The following is a 26633-nucleotide window of genomic DNA, read 5'->3' as shown; positions in this document are numbered from 1 at the left end:
GTGTGCAGATGCACTCACACAGGCCTGCTGAAATTTCTGAGCAAGCTCTGAACTGGTTGTGCCCCGATACTGTAGCTGAATCACCTTTAGGAGATGGTCCTGGTGCTGGTTGGACATTCTTGGGTGCCCTGAAGGCTTCTTCACACTTATTGAACCTAACTCTAAGTTCTTGATAATGCGATAAATGTTTGATTGAGGTGCAATCTTACTAGCAGCAATATCTTTGCCTTTGCAGACCTTTTTGTGCAAAGCAGTGATGATGGCACGTGTTTCCTTGCATGGTTAACACAGGAAGAACAATTATATCAAACACCACTCACCTTTGAAAGCTTCTAGTCTGTAATTCTGCCTCTATCAGCATAACAGCCTTGTTCTTAGTGTTCTTTCTAGCACCCGCCAACTTTGAAAATCCATGCAGTTCCTCTTCCCTGCCTGGGGTGTCGCTGTCTGCTGTGGTGTTTCTAGCACATGTCTGGTTTGCATATCAATTCTGATATACAGACCACACTCTGATAGAAGCACGACAGCAGACAGTGACACCCCAGGCAGGGAAGAGGAACTGCATGGATTTTCAAAGTTGGCAGGTGCTAGAATGAACACTAGTTCTTATCAACAGTATCACGTGTGTTAACAAGAGAATCACTGACATAATGTCAGCTGGTTCTTTTGTGGCAGGGCTGAAATGCTGTGGAAATGTAGTTTTTAGAATTAAGTTCATTGTTATGGAAAAGAGGGTCTTTGCAATTAATTGCAATTCATCTGATCATTCTTCATGGAATTCTTAAGTATATGCAAATTGTCATCATAAAAACTGAGGCAGCAGATTTCATGAAAATTTATATTTGTTTTGTTCTAAACACATTTGGCCATGGCTGCTTATATGGTCACTATTATAGCTAATGAATATAGATACAATTAATAGAAACAGATGGTACATTCAGATTTTCTTCGTGAGAGCAGTTTCCAGATGGGTGTGGTATGTGAGCCCGGCAGTCGGGATTCTGATGGTCAGTATACAGACGTTGGAATACCATCCACCAGTAAACTGACAGGGGGCAAGTGCAAAAAAGCCCCTTGCGGGCTCTCTGTGCTCAACATGCTGCGGACTCAGTTGCTTGCTGCACTCAACACAAGTTCTATTCTCCCTCTATGGGGGTCGTGGACCCACATGAGGGAGAATAGTCCCAGTCAGTCAGGATCCAGACTGTTGGGCATTTGAACAGTCGGGATTCCAATGTCGGTATAGTGACTGTCGTGACGTCATCTGTCACCCTTCCAGATAGACTAAACTTGTAAGAAGTAAGAAGGTTAGAGTTTGACCTCTTTATTATAACCAATAGGTGCCGGAAAATCCCAAAACCACTATACTACTTAATTTTTTCCTTATATTCCATTCTCTAGCTTCTTTTAACTGCACAGCAGTGGCCGACAAAGCAACATAAAGATATGTGCTTAATCCTGTAATAGTCAGTCACCATTTATAGTACTGTATTTTGGCTTTGGAAGGAGTGCATTTTACTGGCATCAGCCAGCTATCCCTCTACAGTCAATAGCAAAGATATGTTGGTGTCTGGTACACTAAAAAATGATTTATTATATCATGAGTTCTTAAAAACAAACATACTGCTCCACAACATGGGATAAACAGAACATTCATAAAATGGGCAGAGAAAAATACATGAACATAGAGAAGCAATACATGTTGTTTTCTGGTCATGGTTGAAGGGTACAGCTGAAACAGAGGACATGGAACTTAGGTCCCAATTCAGGGTCATGTGCAGATCAGCAAAAATCGCAATCTTGATTTTTTTGCAGATTTTCAGGTGCCAGTATGCGACCCTGAAATTGCAGTTGCACTACGATCGCAGTCTAAGGCACGACAGAGGTAGGGGGGAGGGGGTGGAGACCGACCATTGCAAAACTACAACAACACATACTGAATCAGGTTCTTAAACTGGACTTTGGGACAGATGCAAAGGTGTCAGTAGGATGAGTGTGAGTAATGTAGTCTCTAATTATTGATGTTAGTAGCATATAAAGATTCGAAGACTGAAGCACAGAAAGATGGCAGCAGCACAAAAGATGTCTTGCAGAAGAGGTGGGAAAGTGAAGAGCTGCAAGTTCGATGCCAGAATGTAAAGTAAGAATCCTGTTTTTGCTGCCCCTAACATGAATCCATTTGTAAGGATTTTTTTTTGTGGTGCAGTCTGTTTTCAAATCTGTAATTTTACTTTTAGAACTTAAATGAGCAATCATTGCATCATTATGGCATGTCTGATGGATGATTTTATAACTGTGAATGTAAAACTGGTTATCATTACTATAATAATCATGCTTTATTGAAATTACCTTAATAAGATAATGGTTCAAGTACTGGGAACTCACTGGAAAACCTGAAAACAATTTTGTAGATTAATTCTGTTAAATATGTCTTAATTCACAAGGATATTAATATGTTTATAAGTCTATCTAAATAATATATGAATAGACAGTACATTCCAATGTCACCACTTCTACATTCATAAACAAAAATATATAACATATTACTATCAATTGTTTCAGCAGTCATTTAATACTACTGTGAAATGTAAAAACAAAACTAGACAAAACAAAAACAACTGGTTTGCATCCTTTAGTTAATGTGTGTTCACATGGAATTTTAGCTTTGTTATAAGAAATAATATACCCAATATCGTAAATTATGCTTAGGTTGGAAGCAGGAAACTCCACTAAGGTAGTCACATTTAATAGAATGAGATTTTTTGTAAGGTTATGAAATCACATAAAATTGCATTTTTTGAAATGGCAAATATTTTGAAAAAATTGATTATTTAATGAAATGAGAATTGAGGCATGAAAAATGCGATGTGATGCAATATAGTGTGAATATTAGCCATGAAAATGTGCAAATTTTAGTCATGAAACTGTACTAATTAATGCACATGTGCTATTTGCGAAAGAAAAAAATGGTATGTGGTCCTCCCTCCTGAGTATAACAAGCCCCAGGCTCAAAAGAACCATCCCTGGTTTTAGAAATTCAGGGTGCAAAAAATATAGGGGATACCCATGGTTTCTAAAACAAGCACCAGGCTCAAAGGCTGGTCCTAGTTACCAAAATATGGGAGACAAAATGAGTATCCTCCGTATTTTGGTAACCAGGACAAGCCCTTGAGCCTGGTGCTGGATTTAGAAATCCTGGGGATCCCCTGTTTTTTGACTGTGGATTTTTTAAAACCAGGACAGTTCTTTGAGCCCAGGGCTGGTCATGCTCAGGAGGAGGGAACCCCACAATTTTTTTTTAAAAGATTCTTTACTTTTACACATTTTAGGAAAGAACCATGAACAGATCGCACTGGTCTGTGCATGTTTCTGTGAAACTTGACATGTAGAAGTGGGTCTATTTGTTTTGCGATTTTTGGTAACATTTTCCAAAAATCGCATCCTACTTAAGTTGTATACTTTTTAATGGGATAACATTGTATGCGAATTGAAGTGCGAGACAAAATTGACAGGTCAGAATTTTCACGGCAAAAAGAGAGATTTTTACCGCAGATTAGACAAATTAAATTGGCAATTTCGCAAAACGTTTGAATTTGGTCGTTTTTTTGACTATGCTCTGTTATACTATAGTACATTCAAAAAATAGTCATGATTATTTTCAGTTCTACAAATTTTTCTCATCTATTAGCACTCGTCAATAAAGCTACATATACACTAGGCGATGTATGAAACCAGTGAGATCGACGATGATGGGACCTGGCAGCAGAGCCAGCATACAGTTTTGCCAATGCCGGCAGTAATGGTTTATTGGCACCGGGGATGAAGCATTCCGCACCACGGGGGTAATTCACACCTGATCACTGGGCTGCAGAATTTCAGAGACCAGTGATTATGTAAATTCTGCCCCGCCCCCACACTAACCGCACTATTGACTGATTTTCACCCTGCTTGCAGCGCCAAGTATGTCTATTACTCAGTGCTGCGATGGTCATGGGGAGAAGGAGGCCACTGATGTCATCAGCAGCCCTCCCCCCAAATGCCCACAGGGTGTCAATCACCCTAAGGGCAGCCTACGATGGCTAGCCTATTGTGTGGGAATGTGTGGTCAATCAAAATTTGCATGAGCGGCGGGCCGGGGGACTCGCTGGGCGTTCCCATGGAAATAGCCCCAGTGACGTGGGTGCCAGGGGTGGGTAGCTGACATCACTGGATGTCAGCTGCCCGCCAACTTCCTTCAGAATGGCCATCGAATGATGTGGGTGTTCCTCCCGCAGGCTGTGAATGGATGTTTATGTAAAACATCTATTTTCAGCCAGTGCGTGCAAATGCAAGCTGAGAATAACCCCGATAGTGCGTAAACACTGGATTATTTGAATGGTTTGTCATTCCAAATTTGCCAAATCGTTCAAAATATCCAGTGTGTACCAACGTTAAGATGAGATATTTTCTCTGCATACAACTGTTTTTGTAAACATGACATCCTAATGCAACCACAAAACTTGCATATTTCCAAAAAAACAATTTATTTTCTGAATTTGTCCATGCCGCATATGATGATTGGCGGGACATTTGTATAAATAAAACTCAGGAGGAAATCCATGTTTACATGGCATAAAAACCAAAGGGATGTAAACATTCCAGGCTCTTTTTTTAGTAGGAGAGGTACTTGTGTATTATCACGGCGCCGATCGCATCGCAGACCATAAGGCATGCGATGGTATGCGATGTGATGTCCCGCGATGTTCCCCAATGTCATACAATCTTAAAATTGTATGGCATTGTATATGGCATACAATGCGATGCGATTATAAATTGTATAAGCACCCTAATCAGAGCTTACAATGTTTAATGCACCTCCACGCCACCCCCAGTATGAACGTGAACCCGAAGCGTGGCGAGCGGCGGCGGTACGCGTCCTATGACCTTTCCATCCCCCCACTATCCACGTCGGCGTGGAGTTGATTTTATATAGTGTGGCAAGCGCAGCGAGCCACTGAGCCCGAAGCATGGTGAGGGGACGCGCATAACTTCACAGGTATATGCGGGCGCTCGCCACGCTTCGGGCTCGGTGGCTTGCTGCACTCGCAACACTATATAAAGTCAATTCCACGCCAACATGAATAGTGGGGGTATGAAAAGGTCAGAGGACGCGTACGTTCATACAGGGGGTTGGCGTGGGGGTGCATTTAACATTGTAAGCACCCATTAGGGTGCTTAAAAACATCCATTAGGGTGCTTATACAATTTAACATCGTATAGGGGGCTTACATCGCATCGCAGTGCATCGGGTGTATGCAATGCGATGGCATGCGATGAAAAATCGTGCGACTTAATATCGGGGGCGCTGTGATAATACACAAGTACCGTAGGAGATGTACTGCAACAATAACATCATTTGGTACTTGTGTAGTTTTATGACGCCGCCGCGCACACAGTCTGTCTCTGAAACTTGGCAGCTTGCCAGAGGCTCTGTTTAACTGTGCGAGTGCCGCTCTAGCTCTGCCTGACTGTGCTCGTGCCGCTCTAGCTGTAAGCTACGTATTGACAGCTATGTTAACAGCGTAGCGCAGGGCAGCAGCAGCGCGCTGCCCATGTGCTGACAGGTCACTGTGGGACTTGTAGTTCCACAGTGAAATAGGCAGCCCTGTGCACCGCTGACAACGGGGCCATTTAAAAGTGGACACCCCGGGCACCCCCCGGCATACCGCTACCAAAGGGGGAGTCCCCCATGCAGATGCTAAATTTAGACGCAAAAGCGTCTGAAAACCGGACTACCTGCAAGCCGCTAAGAAGGGGGAGTCAGGATTCAGACGATAAAGCGTCTGAAACCCGACTACCTGCTAGCCGCTACGAAGGGGTCGTGTCCCCCATGCAGATACTAAAACTTAGACGCTTTAGCGTCTGAAAACCGGACTACCTGCTAGCCGCTAAGAAGCCGTGGGGTTTCTGGACTTAAATGCTTTAGCGTCTGAAACCCGACTACCTGTTAGATGCTAAGAAGCCGGGGGCTTTCTGGACTTAGACGCTAAAGCCTCTGAATTTTGATGGGACTAGGGGTACATCTAAATTTAGACGCTAAAGCATCTAAATTTAGCTGGGTCGACGCAACAGCTGTAGACCTTGTAAATCCCACTATCCACGCCAACCCGAAGCGTGGCGAGCGCAGAGCGCCCCGCGAGGGGCGGCGGTACGCGTCCTGCGACCTTTTCATACCCCCACTATCCACGTCGGCATGGAGTTGAGAATAGAAAGTGTGGCGAGGGCAGCGAGCCACCGAGCCCGAAGCGTGGCGAGCGCAGCGAGCCCTGCGTGGGGACGCGGATACCTTCACAGGTATCCGCGTCCCTTCGCGGGCTTCACAGGTGTCAGCGTCCCCTCGTCACGCTTCGGGCTCGGTGGCTCGCTGCACTCGCCACACTTTCTATTCTCAACTCCACGCCGACGTGGATAGTGGGGGTATGAATAGGTCGTAGGACGCGTACCGCCGCTGCTCGCCACGCTTTGGGTTGGCGTGGATAGTGGTGCTGTTTCAGGAACACATTCACACCTGCACACTCACACACCTGAGACAGTAATGACGACATTTTCGGCAACTGTTAACTTTTTTTTAGTTGAAATTTAACTTGAAGATAACTTGAGGATATTAAATGATTCAAATAATATAACATGTAGGTAATCAGCATAAAGAACAGTCCAACATTAATTAAAAAGTCATGATTGGTCGGTAGAACAGGAAGGAGCTTGTGCGTCGTCGTCACCGCCAGCACATGCAGAGGAGTCGGCCGGCTCGGCGCTCTCATCGTCCTTCTCGACCAGGGGGAGCAGGGTCAGAGCATGCAGGATGCATTGGAAGGGGTCCTGGGCACCTAAACTCTGCCTCCACATAAACTCCTGGAGGTAGGAGTCCAGGTGATGGCGCACGGTCCCCCTTTGGTGCTTATTGCGCCACTTGCAGCTTCCCCATAGGCGCTCTATGGTCTGGGTGTGCAGCCCAGTGTCCGGGTCAACGAAGTTGTACTTGTGATTGACCTTGCCATGGACGTAACCGGCCTGCTCGAGCTAGTGGGTGTTGTAGGCCCTCCAACAGTCCGTGTAGACGGTGGTGCCAGGCTCATGGGCCTCAATGGCAGCCATCAGGGTGGCCGCATCCCGCCGCTCCACCGCAGTCATGAAGCACTGCCCGGTCTCCCTGAATATGCCCCCGAACACCCACTGCTGGGGCAGGAGCCATCCCACATTGCTTTTCCTCTTGACATAGAGGCTCTCGTCGACCTCGACGATATGACCCGGGCCTCCGATTCGCCGCTGCAGGCCTCCCTCATCAGATTATTATACTGCATGGCAGTTTTCTGCAAAATGTTCAGCTGTCTATCACAGAACTTAATGCTGGTCAGCTGTTCTGCCCAGCAATACAGGAACTGGATGAGGGTCACAAAGCTGAGGTGAGACCCCCGAAACCACTGCACGGACCTCACGCTCACCTTCTTGCGGCAGCTGCGAATGTGGCAGCGGCAGCTGCGAATGTGGCAGCGCCACATGCGCTCTTTCACGCTGAGCCTCATGGGGTAGGTCTTGGGTCAGCGGCAGGAACTGGCGGGCCTGCAAGAAAGCCAACGCCACCGCCTCCTCCTCCGTCTGCGGCAGACTGAACAGTTACAGAAGCTCCATTGCCATAGTCAGGTTTGCCACTGCCATCATGCACCTCCGTCTATCACACAGTGCTACTACTGACTGACTGACTACGCTAACTGCGTAGCGCTCTGACTGACTATGTTACGCTGTCCGCACGGGGCTAAGCAGCAGACTGTGCACGCAAAGTGTCGGGAGTGTGAATTCAGAGGCTAAAAGCGTCTGAAAAGCGCCTAAAATGTTAGCGTCTACATTGGGGACACCCCCTTTGGTAGCAGTGTGCCGGGGTGTGCGGTTTAGAAGCCCCGTTTGTGTCCTGTTTACACGGTATAGTTCATTACATTACAGCTAGAGTGGCACGCGCAGCGCTACATTACATTACATTACATTATAGCTAGAGCGGCACGCGAGCCTCTGGCAAGTTTCAGAGACAGACTGTGTGCGCGGCGGCGGCGCCGTGAAACTACACAAGTACCCATCATTCATATTTTTTCATACAATATAATGTACAGTACAATTTTTTTTTCATCTTTTAAAACATTAAGGAAGATGTTGATACCATAGCCTTTCTTTTTAAATTGAGTCATCAGCAATTTCTTTACTGTGTTTTGTTATCCATATTTATATATATAACTAGATATCTAATCAGCTAGTAGCAACATATATAATAAAATACTGATACAAAATATTTGAATATTTTCATTTGCACATACTTGGGGGTCCTGGAGGTCCAACTTCTCCTCTTTCTCCTTTTGGACCAGGTAGACCATAAGAGCCTTTTTCTCCTTTCAGAGCTTTATCAAAAGAAGATGAATATCAGTCATACACACCAAAGGACAACTTTCTGGAAACTTTGGAATTAATGGACAGGCCACTAACACCTAAAGGTAAATTTATCATGGTGTATTTTTTAGGTAAGTTTGAGTTAGCTACACTTCACAAGTGATTTTGCTCTCCATATTTATTAAGGATCGGTTTATCACAGCTAATAATTCTAGAGGTTTTGAGTGCTCAATTTAATAGTGCATGAGAATGCTGGTGCCGTTTGGAATTTGTATTGTATTTGTATACTGTGTGTGTATGTATATATATATATATATATATATATATGTGTATATATATATATATATATATATATATATGTCCAATTCCTGGCACTCGCTTCCTGAGAGGAAATAATTGCTCCGGTGCCTCCTATAAGCTGAAGATCAACTTTAAATATGCATCCAAATAAGTAGCACTCAGGAGACTTGTTCTGCAGGTAAAAGCAAATGTTGTTTATTCCAACATGTTTCGAGCGGGTCTGCTCGTCATCAGGGACCTGTCCCTGATGATGAGCAGACCCGCTCGAAACATGTTGGAATAAACAACATTTGCTTTTACCTGCAGAACAAGTCTCCTGAGTGCTACTTATTTGGATGCATATATATATATATATATATATATATATATATATATATATATGCATCCCAAAGTTTTCTGAGTACTCTCTGTGATGGATGGGGGGCACTTGTGTAAAACAAAGCCAGCTTATGCAAGGGGCTCCAAATTCCTTCCTTGTCAATTAGCGTAGGGGAAGAAAATGGAGAAGTAGATATTGCCATGTCATGTTCAACAGCTCTGCAGATTTGTGTCCATCCAAAACAAAAATGCAGGCTTAAACCTGGGATCAAGTGCGATGGCTAAACTACAGTGATCTGATTTCAACTTCATAATTGACCATTCTTTTCGGGCCACCAACAACATCTCCTACATGCCCTTGTCAATTTTTTTTAAATTGTGCAGACTATCAAATAAATTTTGTAAGCAAAACATGGAATGTGCCCACTTTGGATTTTGCCCAGATGTAATGCTCTCACAACATTTGGGCATTGTCATATAGGCCAGCACGGACTGTGTAATGTTTAGCATTACTGCCTCACAGTACTGAGGTCATGGGTTTGATTCCCATCATGGCCCTAGCTGTGCAGAGTTTGTATATTCTCTCTGTTTTTGCATGGGTAGAGCTGCTGACAGGGGGGTGCTGTGGGTACAGCTGTCCCGGGCTCTGGCCTCTGGAAGGGCCCTGGCAGATCATTTTGCTCACCGCAGCCCCCCTACTGCCTCTGCTGTGCTGCCTGTGCAGCACTCTGTGCGAATCACAGTAGAGATGGGTCGTTCGTGAATGAACCGTATCCCTTGAACGTATCCCATTCAAGAACCGGTGATCCCAAAAAGGTGATCCGTTTCAGTTTCGTTTTCCATTACAATTCATTTTCCTGATCTCAGTGCTGCCACCTGTGGCAGCTGAGATGTACTGCTTCTGGAGACTGAGTACAATGCCATCGATGGCGATTCTGCACCCAGCCATCGATCAGTGTTTTTACTTGGTCATGTATATTCCCTTTTTTTTTTTCAAAGCGAGTCGAGGATCCGCCTAAAAGATCTGTATCTTTTAATCGAGAGATCCGTCGGATCCCGGCTCAGCTTAATGATCCATATTGCCCATCTCTAAATCACAGACATCTTCAATGCAGGACGCCGGTGGCCAATTAAAATGCTGCACCGGCTTTTGATTCAATCAGAGCTCATGTACCATTAGCCGATCAGAGTGGCTGCCAGTACATGAGCTCTGATTGGCTCACCAGCTTGTGCTGCATTTTAGTTGGCCGCTGGCATCCTGCAATGAAGAAGCCTGTGCTTCAGGACCTGCTGCGTTCAGCAGGAGGGGATGAGGGAGCAGGAGTTGGGAGGTAAGTGAAGGGAGGGGGGGATGAAGGGGGGGTCCTGGAGGGGTTCGGACTGTTAATCAGTCATGGGCCCCAAAATTCCTAGTGGCAGCCCTGTGCATAGGTTTCCTCTGGGTTTTCTCCCACAATCCAAAAACATACTGGGCAGTTACTTGGCTCCCAACATAAATTATCTCTACAATGAATGTGTTTTTGCATAGAATACATTTGTTAAGGGAATACGGATATAAGCTTAACTGTGGCAGTGACTGATGTGAATATACAAATTTTCTTTGTAAAGCGCTGCAGAATATGTGTGCGCTATATAAATAACTGGTAATGAATAAAAATAAATACATCTCACATATCCCCAGGAGAGTCCAAGTGGGGTAAGCCATTGTGCAATGATGTCCCTCAGTTTTTTAAGAGTGTCTCAGATTTATCCTCTTATTACTACCGATGATTCCTAGGATAGCCTGCCTAGGAATAAGTTGGAGTTTGTGAGATGCTGCTGCTGCTATTGGCGGTGGGCCATCACAGTCATAAAGTCCTTTGTTTGTCCTGTTCCCCTTGTCCATATGTTCCGCTTGTCAATATTTCGGTGGTTAAGTCTCTTTACAGTCTGGGAACTGCTAAAGTGGAATCTAGAGTGGGGACACCTGTCAATCAACTGTGTAAATCCCACTGCATGAATAGTGGAAATTGAATGCATGTCTAACACCAGTGAAGTTGCTATGGCCTCAGTAATTTGCTTTGCAACTAGGTGTCTGCTGTCATACTTCATCTTCCTTGTTACTTGCAATTAGTAGAAATTTAAAGACATGTTGAATTGATGTTTTGTTCAACCTCACATCAGAAACGATGTCACTATGGCCCTTATTCTGATCGGTGCGGCCGGATCTGAATATGCGGCCAGCACCGTGCGTCCTAAACCCCGCCTTCCATATGGATCGCCAACTCCGTCCGTACGCGGTAAGAAGCTGTCCGAACGGACCGCACGTGTATTTCTCATGAATACACCTCCTCCATCTCAGGGAACCTCCCCCATCATTCGATGGTCGCAGACCATCAAATGCAGGACAGAGTGGCCAGGCAGCTCCCGCAACCTCAGACCACACGGGCATTTCTCAGTGCAAAAGCAGGGATCTGGGCGGGCAGCTGACATCCGGCAATGTCATATGTCCACCCCCTACACGTGCGTCACGGCCGCATTACCATACGTACGCCCAGCGTTTGCATGGGAACGCCCATGAAACGCGGGGTGTAAACATATGGTAATGAGCCCAAACAGCCCTTCACGCCCCTCTCCACCCCCTGTTCGTAGTGTACACATTTCATGTGGAATGTGGCTGTGCGTCCCGCTCGCACATGCGCAGAGACAAAACATCGGCGGCACGAACGCACGCGGATATTACCGCACCAACCAGAATAAGGGCCTATGTCACTCACTATGAGTTAGTCATGCCTATGACATTGCTTACAGGACTACTTAATCCTGATTGAGGAGGCAATTGAAGATGAGGGTGTTGGTGGTGTGGACTGCATGTGCTTGGATACAACAGAGAAAAGGGAGCTAGGTGTCACTAGACTGATTACACTTTTAGCCAAAGTTTCTAAATGTATCAATAACTTGATTTTTGATGAATGCGCTGCAAGTGATGTATAAAGATGTTTCTACTTACCCCTACTTACCCCTATGGTTTTACAAAACAAAGGCTACATATGGCTTGACCGTTGTAGTCTGGATTTAGGTAAAAATAAATAATTCCAGACAGAAGAAGTAGATTTTTGGGCATGACACTGGGCTTTTTCATCACATGGGCAACAGTTGTCTCAACTGTTGCCTTATTTAAACAAACCAAATCCCCACCATCAGAAACCTCCTCATCAACATTTTAATTAGTGCTGGCTATACCAATATCTTCCTAATTCTGGTGTACTTCTACATAACACCGTCAATCTCAATACAATGACTGGTGCTGCTCCTCCCAACACTTGCAGAGGACATGCAAATGGTGGAAGGAGTCTCATCTTCTCGTACAGTATTTGTAGGGTCAGACCTCTACACCGCAACTGCAGACATACTTGGACTCTCCTTAGGGATTTGTGATATCTTACAGGAATGCACCAGGCACCGAGACTAGGACAAATGGGCAAATTGTAAGAGAAAAGTTTCAGTACCCTTAGAAGAAAAGACTTTTTACAGTCAGGGTAATAAAGGTATGAAACTCTCTTCCAGAAGAGGTGGTGTTGGCAGACACCATGAATATATTTAATATAAGTTGGATAAATGATTTACAACCTGTGTCACCCGTATAAAATTAAGTATTTATATAAGATAATGGAAAATTCTTTCAATGACCACTCACAATGGGAACTACTTCTTGATAAATGGAAAAAGGATGTACCCTCTATAATGAACTTGGATGATATTACCTCATTGAAATCCCTCACCTCTGTTTATTTTCAAGAGGTATATCTATGGACTCTCCACAACACCTATATTACCCCTTATCGACGAAGACATATGGTGCCAGAAGAACAAGGCCAATGTCTTAAATGTGGTACAGTGAAGGCAGATTTCCCTCATTGTATGTGGAATTGTTACAAACTGAAAAGATTCTGGTGTAAAATAGTCAAATTTATTTCTGTCATGTTTAATGTTCGCCTCTCTTTTGAACAGTCTGCTCTCATGGGGCTTAATTTTAAATCTTGGTCAATATGCAATATTAAGGGTTTGGCTCTCTCCTTATTACTATAATTACAGTTGCAAGGAAATGTGTTTTAATAAATTGGACAAAAAAAAAAAACGGCTCCACAATTGCAGATGATACAGCATAAACTTTTATGTAGCCTATATTTTGAAAGGAAACATAGGCTACATAAAAGATTAAACTACATAAACACTACATTAGATTACTAGACATAAATATAGGAGCATGTAATTTTTTTCAGAAATGGCATATTTTTATTGATATTCTTGATACTCCTATTAAAACACATATCCTATCAGCATTTGAAACCCATTGATATTTAAATTTCCTCACGAGGACTGACAAATTTGAATTTAAATTTAAAACTAAATATAAATGTATTTGGTCACAGTATTATATATGCTTCCCAAACGGATGGCTGCCTAAAACTTAATTACCTAGAGGTGTGTAAATTTACATACTTCATACTAGTGCAATGCTAGATCACTCATCCTAATCCTCCCTTTCTTTCCCTCCCCCCCATCATCTGTCCTTTGTCAATTAGAATTTATTTGTCTTTATATCTTTATTGTGTTATAATTCCATGCTCTTCATCTCATTGAATTATTTCAGTGTACAAAACCTTAAATCATATTTTCATTATTATTATTAAGTTTCTTAAGTTGAAAATTACTTACATATGGAGCACCTCTCAGCCAGCGCAGGGTATGACCAGAATGTCTATAATGGAGGATGCTGGGTTTTGATAGAAATAATTCCACACCAAAGAGGTGTATTTTCCTGTCTTTTGTCCAGGCATGGCAATGGGCTTTTTCATCCCACAGCCAACAACTGTCTCCACCAGTTCCTTAGTCAAATAAACCACACCACCATCAGAAGCCTCATTGTCAACTCCCTCCACAACGCCAGCTACACCAATATCCTCCTCATCCTGGTGTACTTCTACAGTGACATCCTCAATATCATTGTCAGCAACAGGACTGGCAGTGCTTCTCCCAGCACTTACAGAGGGAATGAAAATGGTGGAAGGAGCCTGCTCTTGCTGTACAGTGTTGGAAAGGTGAGGAATAGACATCGCAAAAGAGGACACACTGGGACTCTCCTTGGGAAATTGTGATATCTCTGCTTCCATGTTCATGAGAAGCTGAACCACCAGTCATGAACATAGGCCAAGGCCTTAGCCTTTCCTTGCCACTTAGTGTTGTGAATGGCCAATGTTATGTTTCTCCTCATTTATTACTCCTGATGACGGTCCCAAGTGGACAGAAACGTTGAGTAGCTTTCCTGATATGTATATGACGCAGTTACATCAGGACCTGAAGCAGGGTCCTGATGAAGCTCTGTTTGCGAAGTGTACACTGACCTAACCCTCAGTGTGTTATTCCCTCTTCCCCTTCCTACTTATACTGCATTTTGATTGTGTCCAGTTTTATTTTTAGACCGAGTGAACGCCAGTCTCCACTGGGCTCACTAATTGTCTCAGGCTGCAGCGTGAGACGTCTGCGCTGCAGCTTGCTGTTTTACAGAGCTGGTGTTAAGTCAGACGGCGTTGTATTTGGCACGCCGCCGCTCACCATAGTCTCTGTTTACTTTTGCCGCTACCTTGTATTTATTAGGAGCAGGCTATAAGACGGACAGCGTTGTACTTGACACGCTGCCGCCTGCCTTGCTCGCTGTGTATGAGCTCCCTCCTTACCTTCTAGAGCAGGCAATAACTCGGAGGGCGCTGTAATTGACACGCCGCCGCATGCCTTAGCTCTTGAAGGGTTAACCACCAGTGTATCATCTCTATACCCCCGGCTAACACGGGGTGCCAGAGGAGTGGCAGTCCTCATTGGCTACCGCAGGCTGGGGAGATCTGCAGTCCCAATTGTATGGTGATTGCTCAGACACTGGTGTGCTTTTTGGAGGGGCCTCTGTAACTCCCTAATTAATACCACACTATCTGGGATTAATTGTTTTATTGGTTACACAGTTTCCAAGCCATAGTCCTTAGGTCATGGGTCCTCAAACTGCGGCCCTCCAGATGTTGTGAAACTACAAATCCCAGCATGCCTTGCCACAGTTTTAACACTCCCTTATAGCAAAACTGTGGCAAGGCATGCTGGGATTTGTAGTTTCACAACATCTGGAGGGCCGCAGTTTGAGGACCCATGCCTTAGGTGAAAGGCATTTCCAGATTTCTGGACACAACTCCAATCTGACAGGGCACATATAGTAAAGCATGTTGTACTCCCACAATACTAGTACTCACTGCCTGTCAGCACGGTTCTAATTAAAAAAGAAACACCGTTTGCAAACTCTTAAAGGGGACCACAGGGAAATTGGGCCACACTGAGGGCCTTATTCTGATCGGTGCGGCCCGATCAGAATATGCGGCCGCAACCGTGCAGGCGAATCCCCGCCTTCCATACGGATCGCCACCTGCCGTCCGTACGCGGATATGTGGCGATCCGTATGAAATTGGATGGGGATACGCCTCCTCCGTCTTGGGAGCAGCCCCTGCATTCGATGGTCGCCGAACATCGAATGCAGGGCCGCACGCTCCACCAGGTCCCGCAACACAAGACCACACGGACACTTGTCCGTGTGAAATCATGTATGGGGGCGGGCAGCTGACATCCGGCGATGTCAGATGCCCGCCCCGTACCCACGCGTCACGGCCTCATTACCATGCATACGCCCCGCGTTTGCATGGGAACGCCCATGAAACGCGGGGCGTATGCATAGGGTAATGAGGCTAAGTAGCCCCTCACGCCCCTCTACGCCCCCTGTGCGGCGTATAAAGAATCCGTGCGGCGAAATCTCCTGCACATGTGCAGAGTGACCTCTGCACATGCGCAGACGATCAACATCGGCGGTCCGTCCGCATGCGGGAATATCCGCACCGATCAGAATAAGGCCCTGAGTGAGGATAAATTTGCTTATCCTTTTTAATACACTGTCCGTGTTTTATGTTTCACTGTTTTGTCTATATTTCGCCTCTTTGTCTTTTAATATAAATTAATAAAAGCAAAATTTTATGCTATTTTTCTTATGAGGTGCACCACACAGAAAGACATTTCCTTTTCTCCTTTTTGCTTGAACCTCGATCCATGTCCAGTGGTAGCACACCCTCTTCCTAAATATAAAGGAATAATTCTACTTCCATGAGGGTCCTGTCTGAAATACATTTGTAAATAAACCTGTTCGACTGACCGTCCTTTCCCCCTGTCCCCCAAAAAAACCCCTTCGATTCTCCAACCCCCAACCGTGGCACTTGCCTATCACCCGATTCCTTAAAAAGTGCTCTCGCACTGCCGAGCGCTTCTGGAAGAAATCATGCTCCCTCACGGATTATCTCCATTTCAAATTCATTCTTTCCTCCTTCAGCTCTGCCCTTGCTCTGGCCAAGGAATACTACTTTAAGTCCCTCATCCTTTCCCAATCTTCCAACCCCCGCAGGCTCTTTGCCACCTTCGACTCCTTGCTCTCCCCCCCCTCCTCCAGCTCTTCCATCCTCCATCGAAGCCGCTGATTTTGCTACCTACTTTTCAACCAAAATCTCCTCTCTCAGGACTGCCATCACTGCTGCCATGACCTCACCCTCTCCCTCCTCCCCTCCTACATCTCCACTCCCCTCCTTCCAACCCCTGTCCTCATTTTACCCCACCACTGCCGCTGAAGTACACTCTATCCTTCAATCCGCTTCTCCCTCCACCAGCCCGCTCGAGCCTATCCCCTCCAATATTATCCGTCGTCTCAGCCCGTCAGTCTGCTCTCACCTGGCTCACCTCTTTAATCTTTCCCTATCCTCTGGGATCTTCCCTTCCTCTTTCAAACACGCTCTTGTCTCCCCAATTCTCAAAAAAAAACAAATCTGGACCCCAACTCTCCATCCAACTACAGGCCCATCTCCCTCCTCCCTTTTGCCTCCAAGCTCCTCGAACGTCTGACCTATAATCGTCTCCTAAGCCACCTTACTGCTAACTCCATTTTAGACCCCCTCCAATCCGGGTTCCGCCCTTTATATTCCACTGAAACTGCCCTGACCAAAGTCACTAACGATCTACTATCCACCCTCTCCTGCTCAACACCCTCCGCTCCTTTGGCATCACTGGCACGGTCTTCTCCTGGTTCATCTCATACCTCTCTGATCGCTCCTTCTTCGTCTCCACTCTGAGCTCCTCCTCTCCTACTACCCCGCAGCCAGTTGGTGTTCCCCAAGGGTCAGTCTTTGGCCCTCTCCTCTTCTCCCTCTACACCACCTCTCTAGGCACCCTCATCAGCTCCTTTGGTTTCCATTACCACCTTTATGCTGATGATACCCTAATCTATCTCTCCTCCCCCGACCTATCCCCATCACTCCTGTCCAAGGTCTCCGAATGCCTCACGGCCATCTCAGCCTGGATGACTCAATGCTTCCTGAAACTAAACATGGCTAAAACTAAACTTCTAATCTTCCATCCCCCGAACATCCCCTCTTCTCCCACTATCTCCATCAGCATTGGTGAAACCGAGATCACCTCCACCGACCAAACGCGCTGCCTCGGTGTCATCATTGACTCCTCCCTCTCTTTCACCCCCCACATTCGTGCTCTCTCACAGTCTTGCCACTTTCACCTACGCAACATATCACGCATCAGACCATTCCTCTCCACTGACGCGACCAAAATTCTCATTCACTCTCTTGTCATCTCCCGCCTTGACTACTGCAACATCCTTCTCTCTGGACTACCTCTCACCTGCCTCGCACCTCTCCAATCCATTCTTAACGCTGCTGCTAGGCTCATCTTCCTCTCCCGCTGCTCTACCTCCGCCTCCCCCCTCTGTCTATCTCTTCACTGGCTCCCCATTCCTTTCCGAGTTCTCTTTAAACTCCTCACCACCACCTACAAGGCTCTCTCCTCCTCCACCGCTCCTTACCTCTCTTCACTGATCTCTATCCACACTCCCTCCCGTCCTCTTTGCTCCATCGCTGACCGCCGACTGACCTCTCACCTAATCACCTCCTCCCACTCCCGTGTCCAAGACTTCTCTCGCGCTGCCCCCCTGCACTGGAACAACCTCCCTCCACCCATCAGGCTTTCTGATTCCCTTACCTCCTTCAAGCGCTCCCTCAAAACCCACTTTTTTCGAATAGCCTATCCCTCCTCCTAACCTCTTTTGATCATCCTATCCTGCCTCGGTTCCCATCCGTTCCTACTTATCCTATTGTTTTTCGTTCCTCCACCCACCTCCTTTTAGTATGTTAACTCTTATGAGTAGGGCCCTCCTTCCTCACGTACTCACCCTACCTCTTTACCTCACCTGTGCTCCTGTCCTGTTCTTCCCTTCCTCTACTTCATCTTCAGTCTCCTCGACAATTTCGACAACTGAACTGATGCTGATTTTAGTTCTACCAGCTATACCCCTATTTATGCTGTATTTTATCAACACACCCTGTACGTCACCTTGTAATTAGTTTTTTTGTTTGCTATGTACAGCGCTGCGGACACTTTGTGGCGCCTTATAAATAAATGTACTACTACTAGGTCGATGACCATTCGGGTTAATAGGCATACGTGGGACAGGTATACATTGCCTCCCCTAATATGGCCGTCCGTTATACTGTTTGCACTGTATCTAACAGAAACTGCACACACCAAGACGGTGGTGCTAGTCAGGATGCGTTCCATAAGGGCATGCAGGTGACGAGGCAGCGATGCTGCTGCGCGCCTGCTCCCTGATTGGTTTGGCGTCCAGGGTGACATCTGATGATGTGGGTGACGCGGCGCAAAGTGCTGTGGTCCGCCTCCGTTGTCCCAAGGCCCGATACACCTGAGCCAATTGGTAAGTGCGTGGAGTACTGATTTACAATGTGCGAATACACCCATTGATCTCCATGGAGCTTTCTTTAGCAACCGGCCCACTACCTTATTTGGGCTTCCGGTGAGGTGACGCAATTGGGGCTCTGACCATGGGTTGGCTGGTCTGACACACACAGCAGGTAGTAATCTATTGATTGCATGTTTTGGTGACTATATAATGTGTTTGGGTATCAGTTGATGTGGGTCAGTCTGTGAGAAAGGCTCAGTGCCGAAACGGGTCCGTCGACTGCCGACTGTTTGACTAATGAAGTCTATTATGGATGGGTGAATATGCCTGTGATCCCCTACCGTCATTCTGTTACTGTGTCATTGTTTGACTAAAATTACCTAACTGATACTTGAACAAAAAACATAAAAAGTGTCTGTGATGGATTCACACTGAAAATATTGACCATGCTAAAAGTGGTCCTTACTCTAAACCATTTGAGAGTTAACTTACAAGAAGTAATTCTCCAATATGGAACTGCAATGTTCAGCATTAACTCCTTTTATTGACAACAAAGTTAGAAGGAATGGAGGTAATTGTGATCCTCAAAGTGCCATATTACAGAATTTTGGAGTGCCACCGATGCAGTAAGTTAGCTCTCAATTTAACACAATGATGTATGACCCAAAACAGAGCTGTTCATTATTTACTTATTTACAATATTGACATTCTGGAAATGAGATATTATGTCAGTATCGAGTTGATGTTGACATGGTCAGTGCTTTACACACAACTAGTGTACTGTACATACCACATATGTTGGCCACTCCCTGAGTTGTGTCTACCTGCAAAAAACAATCATACAGTTTATATACAGGAATTGAGTGTAGTATTTTATTATAATAAGTAGAATGGTCTAATGTAAGTCAGAGTTCACTTCAGTGCTAAATGGAATTTTGAATGATGTTTGAATAAACTATGGGTTTTATGCTGAATGGCATGCTGATTTTTTTAGATGCATACAATCTTCTAAACTATATAAACAAACTTGAGAATATGCTGTGGCTGCATTTAAACAATCTATCTTACTGCATATAATACTGTTCAATTGCATGAAAAATAAAAGTAATTAAACACAATATTTGGAAAACAATCAAGCAAACTAAGAAAACTGCAAGACTAATGGTGTGTACACACGGGTACAATCAGCATGAGATTTTGACTATATTGTCAAAATCGCATGCAGATCGCACAGGTATTTTACCTTGTGATCCCAATGCGCGCTCCCGTGGCAGAACAAATCGAAATCCAGACAGGGCAGCAATGACTATATAGTGCAAATCAAATGCAGATAGCAAGAATTGTATGTAAAAAGTACAGAGATAGCAAAGATTGTATAGCACTCGAATCTTAAGTCGAATAGCAAGGGAATCTCACCGTGTGTACACAACATAAAGAAGCAGTCTTCTCAAAGAATATTTGAGAAGATGTTAATTGAAGACATTAATCAAAACAAACTAATCGCAATCAAAACTTGTTACTTACTATATATTTGCTACTTTTGATAAACCTATGACACATTACACCTTACAAAATGAATATAAAAATCAAACCTTGCATTACAGACTATTACAAATGCAGAACATGCAAGTTAGTCAAATTAAAGTACATGCATACATTCCAATGCTACATTGATTGTTTTAAACATTCACTATGTAAAAGGGATTCTGTGATTCTTACATTTCAATTTCACGTTTACCAGATTTCATCAATTGTACCAGCAAATTTAAGGCACACAAAAATAATAACATACTGAATGCATAACAATGCTGTTATTTAATTGAAATGACTGACTTAAGCATAATACTTGACAATGCCACAAAGATAATAACATCTAATTAAACTAATATGGCTTTATGAAAACTTTATTGCATAATTCTAACCATTGGCCCCTTATATTGGAACATTGTGTGTTGCATAAGAAAGGAACTTTCCATGGGGTATAGCTCTGTCTCATTAGGGGCTGCCATGACCCCTGTGGCATTCTCAGATGTATTAAGGTGCTGCGCTGCGGAGGCAATGGGGTCATCTGCCGCCGGGCGCCATGCTTAAAGGGGGAACTGGCTTCATTGCCTCCGATGTTCATTAGTGCCGCTGCCTATGGTATGCAGCACAGTGCGGGCGCTGTGTGTACCCCCCCTAGCCTTGTGCGGCGTGCATCGGTGCGGGCGCCCCGCCCACCCTCCCCGTGTGTGCAGTGTTGCGAGCGGGCAGCCCCCCTCCCCCGTAGCCCTGTGCGGCGTGCATTGGTGCATTCGGGCGGGCGCCGACCCCCCCTCCCCCGTACCCGTGTGTGCAGTGTTGCGGGTGGGCAGCCCCCCTTCCCGTTTGCGGGTGGGCAGCCCCCCCCACAGCTCCCCCTCCCCTTGCGTGTAGTAGCCGCCGTGCCGCTCCTCCCTGCCAGCTGGCATTGCGGCAGAAGTCGCCTGAGGAGGACTGAGCCAACAGTGTCACTGTCAGTGACAAAGAGCCGGGAGTCGGGCCGCGGAGACAGCCCACCTCACACAGCCAGTGTGCGTGTGCGGTGACTGTCACTGAAGGTGGAAAGAAAGAGCCGGCAGCTGGGTGGGAGACGCTGCAGCGCAGGAGGATGAGTCTATGTCTCCCTGACATACATACATACATACATTCATTCATTTCTCTCTCTCTCATTTTGTGTGTGTGTGTGGGGGGGGGGATCAACTTTAGTCTTGCCTCCGGGCTTCTTGAACAAACTTACGCCACTGGTGCTGCGTCATGTACATAACCAATCCCTAAAGATATGTCCAATGCTGTGTGCATTAGGTGCCACCCATTAGTGGGAAACACCTATCTAATATCTACTAGAACTAGAACTGGGGCTGATTTTGAGTTGGAAGGAAAGAAAAAAGCAAATAACTTCTGTAACAAACCATGTTGCAATGCAATGGGGTAGAACTAAATTTATTTTATTTTTCTTGCATGCAGGGTAATTAATGGCTAGTTTTTCATGTAGCTTGTAAATACTAGATAGTTTTATTTTTACACAGCAAAAGCAAGTGGATTTTGCCATGTACAGTAAATGATTGCCGCTTTAAAAAAATTATGGTAAAGCTCTCCAGAAATCTCTCGCTTTCTGATTCTCACACCCTACTACATTTGACCCTAAAGGTCATGGTATACATTTTAACATCAGTATGTATACTGTTGCAAATAGTAATGAACTTCAAACTGAACCACTTATAATTCAATAAAAAATGGCAGAGAAAAATATATAACACTAGGTGATTCATCGCGCCCTACGGGCGCTCTTCACACCGTCGTAAGGGGCTGCGCCCCCTTAATTTGTGAACGTTTGTATTGTGAGAAATATGGTTAGAATTGTATGAAAGATGCCCTGTATTGCCACTTGAGTTATAGGTGAAATGTGTTAAATAGAGAGCATATGATTTGGAAGGGGGTGTGCATTGTTTTGTTTAATTAAAAAGCGGTTACAGAGTAAGATGTACATTGATAGTGTGGATGGTAGAGTGACATTTGTGGGTGTGGGTGTGGGGGGTCTGTGTGTGCATGTTGTTTAGGTGTGTGTGTGCAATAGTATAGTAGGGTGTTTTTGAGTCAGCGGCTCCCCACTGGCAGAGGTCACGTCACAGGAAAACAGGAGGCTGGGTAGTGATAGGGGTGTGTGGGCATAAGGGGGACTAAAGAGGAGGGTGGGGGACACTGTCCAGCTTCTGCCAGTGGGTGAGGGTCCAGTGTGGCAGCATAGGAGTACAGGATGGTGGCCCTGAGTCATTGGCTCCTCCTACTGGGTGGGAGTTGGGGTGCATTAGAGCAGGAGGCTGGGCTATGAGGCATGATAGGCGCATGTGGGCAAAACAGCGTCAGCAACTCTCCAGTGGTGGAAGTTACGGTTCAGGAGAGCAGGAAGTTGGGTAGTGATAGGGGTGTGTGAGTATTTGGGGAACTAAAGAGGGGCTTAGGGGTGCCGTGAATTGCGGGAGGGGCGCTGTGAATCAAGGGAGGGGGCGCAGGTGTCCGCAAATCGCGGGAGAGGGTCCGCAAAGCGTGGGAAGGGGCGTGAACCGCGCGAGGGGGGGTTGCGAATTGCGGGAGGGGGGGTGCGCGGGGGTGACGTGAATCGTGGGAGGGGGCGTGAATCGTGGGAGGGGGGGGGTCCGCGAATTGCGGGAGGGGGGGCACGGGGCGCGATGAATCACCTAGTTGGTTATATATTCTTGTAGAATGATGTTAGGATGTTGCTGTCATTCAGAATGCATTTACATAAACAGTAATAGTAGCAGTAAAAGATCTGATTTAAAACACCTACAGTAAAACAGAACAGGTGTTATATATTATACAAAGAACTGGTTGATGATGTCTAGGTTGACGTGCACATAATTGTCCCTGGAAAAAAATTGGGTACTTGTTTCCTATCTGGGCGCCCACTAAGTTAATTGCGCACCATGCTATTCTCCGTAGTGAAATCTGATCGCATCGCATCGTACACATACACGATATTGAACGATGCGATGCGATCCGATTCGATTTCCCATAGGAAACAATGTTAAATGGATCAATTTACCCAAATCAGCATAGGGAAGAATGGTAAATGGGCCAGAAACCCCCAAAAAACCCACAGAGCAGTGGAATGTCCCCCCAAAAGTAGTTGACGCCACCCCGCCATCAACGTGAACCCGAAGCGTGGCGAGCGCAGCGAGCCCGCGAGGGGCGGCGGTACGCGTCCTCCGACCTTTTCATGCCCTACTATCCACTAGGGCGTGGAGTGAGAATAGAATAGTGTGGCGAGCGCAGCGAGCCACCGAGCCCGAAGCGTGGCGAGCGCAGCGAGCCCCGCGAGGGGACGCGGATACCTTCACAGGTAAACGCGTCCCTTCGCGGGCTTCCCAGGTGTCCGCGTCGCCATGGACACCTGGGAAGACCGCGAGGGGACGCGTATAACTGTGAAGGTATCCGCGTCCCCTCGCGGTGCTCGCTGCGCTCGCCACGCTTCGGGCTCGGTGGCTCGCTGCGCTCGCCACACTATTCTATTCTCACTCCACGCCCTAGTGGATAGTAGGGCATGAAAAGGTCGGAGGACGCGTACCGCTGCGCTCGCCACGCTTCGGGTTCACGTTGATGGCGGGGTGGCGTCAACTACTTTTGGGGGGACATTTCAATGTTCAGGGGTGTTTTTGGCCCATTTACTATTGTTCCTATTATAATTTGGCTAAATTGAGCCATTTCACATTGTTTCCTATGGGAAATCGAATCGGATCGCATCGCATCGTCCAATATCGTGTATGTGTACGATGCGATGCGATCCGATTTCAGTACGGTGCCGTACGTAGAAAACCTGGGCGCCCAGATAGGAAACAAGTACCAAAAATTGACAAGTGTGGCACTTCATTGGTGTCCATGTCGACACATGAGAATGAATATGGAAACATTAAAAAAAAAAAAAAAATCTTCAAAAACTCATGTAAACCTTTTTCATTGTCGACCATAGCCGTGTCAGTGTTTTGCATGTGCCATTTAATCCTGGGGTTGCCGTGAATCGTGCGCGGGGGGGGAGGGAGGAGGTGAGGGGTGTCCATGAATCACGGGAGTCGTGGGTGGATGCCGTGAATTGCGGGGGGGGGTCGCGGTGGGGGGTGTGAGTGCCGCGAATCGTGGGAGGGGCGCAGGGGTTTGCAGTGAATCATGGGAGGGTGGGTCGCGGGGGGTTGCCTCAATGACAGGAGGAGGCTCATCGCGGTAGGGGGGTCGCGGGGGGGGGGGTACCACGAACCGCGGGAGGGGGGGCCCGGGGGGTTGGCACGAATCGTGGGAGGGGGGGTCGCGGAGTGCCGCGAATCGCAGGAGGGGGGTGTGTCAGGGGGTGGGGCCGCGAATCGCGGGAGTTGCGGGGGGTGCCGCGAATCGCCACAAGAAAAAATCAACACAGAAAGGTCAACACATGTAAATGCTGACATAAGTGTGGCACTTCATTGGTGTCCATGTCGACACATGAGAATGAATATGAAAACATTCAAAAAGTGAAAATAAATCTTCAAAAACTCATGTCAACCACCTTTTTCATTGTCGACCATAGCCATGTCAGTGTTTTGCATGTGCCATTTAATCGTGGGGTTGCCGTGAATGGGGGGGGGGAGATGGGGGGTGTCTGCGAATTGGGCGGGGGGGGGGGGGGCGTGGGGGGTGCCGCGAATTGCGGGAGGGAGGTGGTGCACGGGGGGTACAGCGAATCGCGCGGGGGGGGGGGTGTGCCGCGAATCGCAGGAGTGGGGGGTCGCGGGGTGCCGCGAATCGCGCGCGGGGGGGGCTGCCGCGAACCGCGGGAGGGGGGGTCGGTGCCGCGAATTGCAGGAGGGGGGGTGGGGGTGCCGCGAATCGCGGGAGGGGGGGCGGTGGGGGCGCTTACCTGGTGTGTCTGGTGAGTAGCTGTGTCTTTGCTGGGAGGCAGAGGGTGTCTGGCACTGTGGGCTCACTTGGCTGGTTCTCTGTCATGTGAGTCAGTCATGTGAGTCAGTCATGTTAGTCAGAGGCTCCACCCAGCGTTAGAGAGTCAGACACACTTTGAGTGACAGATGTAGCCAAATATATAAGAGATTTGCTGTTTCATGGTAATGCTTGGTCATTTGATTATACTACTGTATCAATGCACATTATAATTTCATAATATCTTATAGATCCCTTTAATAATTGGTCGTTTAATAATTTACACGCACTGTGTTATGTAACTTACAGGCACTTTGCAGTGAGGTCTGGTGGGCACTGGAAACACATTCTATATGAAATGCAGAAAAGGAACAATTTTTTTGCATTAAAACAGGTGATAACTTTTTGATAACTAGAGTACAGATGGGGCCAGCCCCATCGTTTCTGTCACATCGTCAGCCACCTGAATCTGGCAGCTGGTGCACTAGCAATCGTAGACACACGAGTGCCTCCATATTGCCAGCTACCTGGATTCGGCGGCTGGTGTGCTAGCAATCACACGTACATCTCCAGGAATAAGACTCGCAAGCGCCTTTGACGCATGCGCCTCATTCCTTAGTGCCTCACTCCTGATGAGAGCAGATCCATCTGTATATAACTATTTGTGGAATAACATTTACTTACTTCTTTAATGTTTAAAGTAGATCCAGGAGGGCCGGGAGGGCCAGGTGGGCCAGGCAGTCCTCGAAGACCCTGTGAAACATCAGAAGGACTCATGGATTACACAAACGTACTATAAAAATTATTTAAACAAATAAAGAGTAAGATACATGAATAGAAAGATCTTAGTAAGGAACATACAGCATATATGGAAACAATTGTATCTTATATATCAATGTCCATGCAAAATTAAACATAATAGAAACAAACAAAGTTATTAAAATATTTGTCCTTACTGTTAGTGCGATACCCTGTTCACCCTTTTGTCCTCGTACTCCATTTAGTCCAGGCCTTCCCTACAGTTAAAAATAAAGATTTGACTACATTTTAAAGAACAGCCCCCCCCCCCCCCCACGCTGCAACCCGATAGCACCCCGAACTCCCCCCCCCCCCTGGCGGCAGCCCGATAGCACCCTCCAGGCGGCAACCCATTCGCCACCCCACCCCCACCTCACGGCAACCCGCTAGCACCCAAACCCACCCCTCCACCCCCGGTGGCAACGGCAACCCGATAGCACCCCCGAAACACACACACAGCCCCCTGGCGGCGATCCCGATAGCACCTCCACCCCCGGGCTGCTGTGGGATTTCTCCCGGGCCAGATTTAGTCACCAATCCGCCCTGTAAA

The 26633-nt window shown here is 46.4% G+C and overlaps 1 protein-coding gene across 7 annotated transcripts in view; it reads right to left on the bottom strand.

Annotated features, from left to right (window-relative positions):
* COL15A1 (collagen type XV alpha 1 chain) overlaps nt 1-26633 on the bottom strand; it is a 537229-nt gene that overhangs the window by 69771 nt on the left and 440825 nt on the right. For 6 of the 7 annotated variants that reach the window (XM_083188349.1, XM_083188345.1, XM_083188346.1 and 3 more), the window contains 6 exons: nt 26242-26301; nt 25970-26038; nt 25593-25634; nt 19638-19671; nt 8343-8423; nt 2350-2393 (listed from right to left, as the gene is read on the bottom strand). In XM_083188349.1, coding sequence (XP_083044475.1) covers nt 2350-2393; nt 8343-8423; nt 19638-19671; nt 25593-25634; nt 25970-26038; nt 26242-26301 — 330 coding nt within the window. The remainder of the gene's footprint in view (nt 1-2349; nt 2394-8342; nt 8424-19637; nt 19672-25592; nt 25635-25969; nt 26039-26241; nt 26302-26633) is intronic. The other variant, XM_083188348.1, reaches the window with a different exon arrangement.

This window comes from Crinia signifera, chromosome 5 (genome assembly GCF_055691185.1).
Source record: "Crinia signifera chromosome 5, ASM5569118v1, whole genome shotgun sequence".
NCBI lineage: Eukaryota > Metazoa > Chordata > Amphibia > Anura > Myobatrachidae > Crinia > Crinia signifera.
This window is presented reverse-complemented; position numbering and strand designations above follow the sequence as displayed.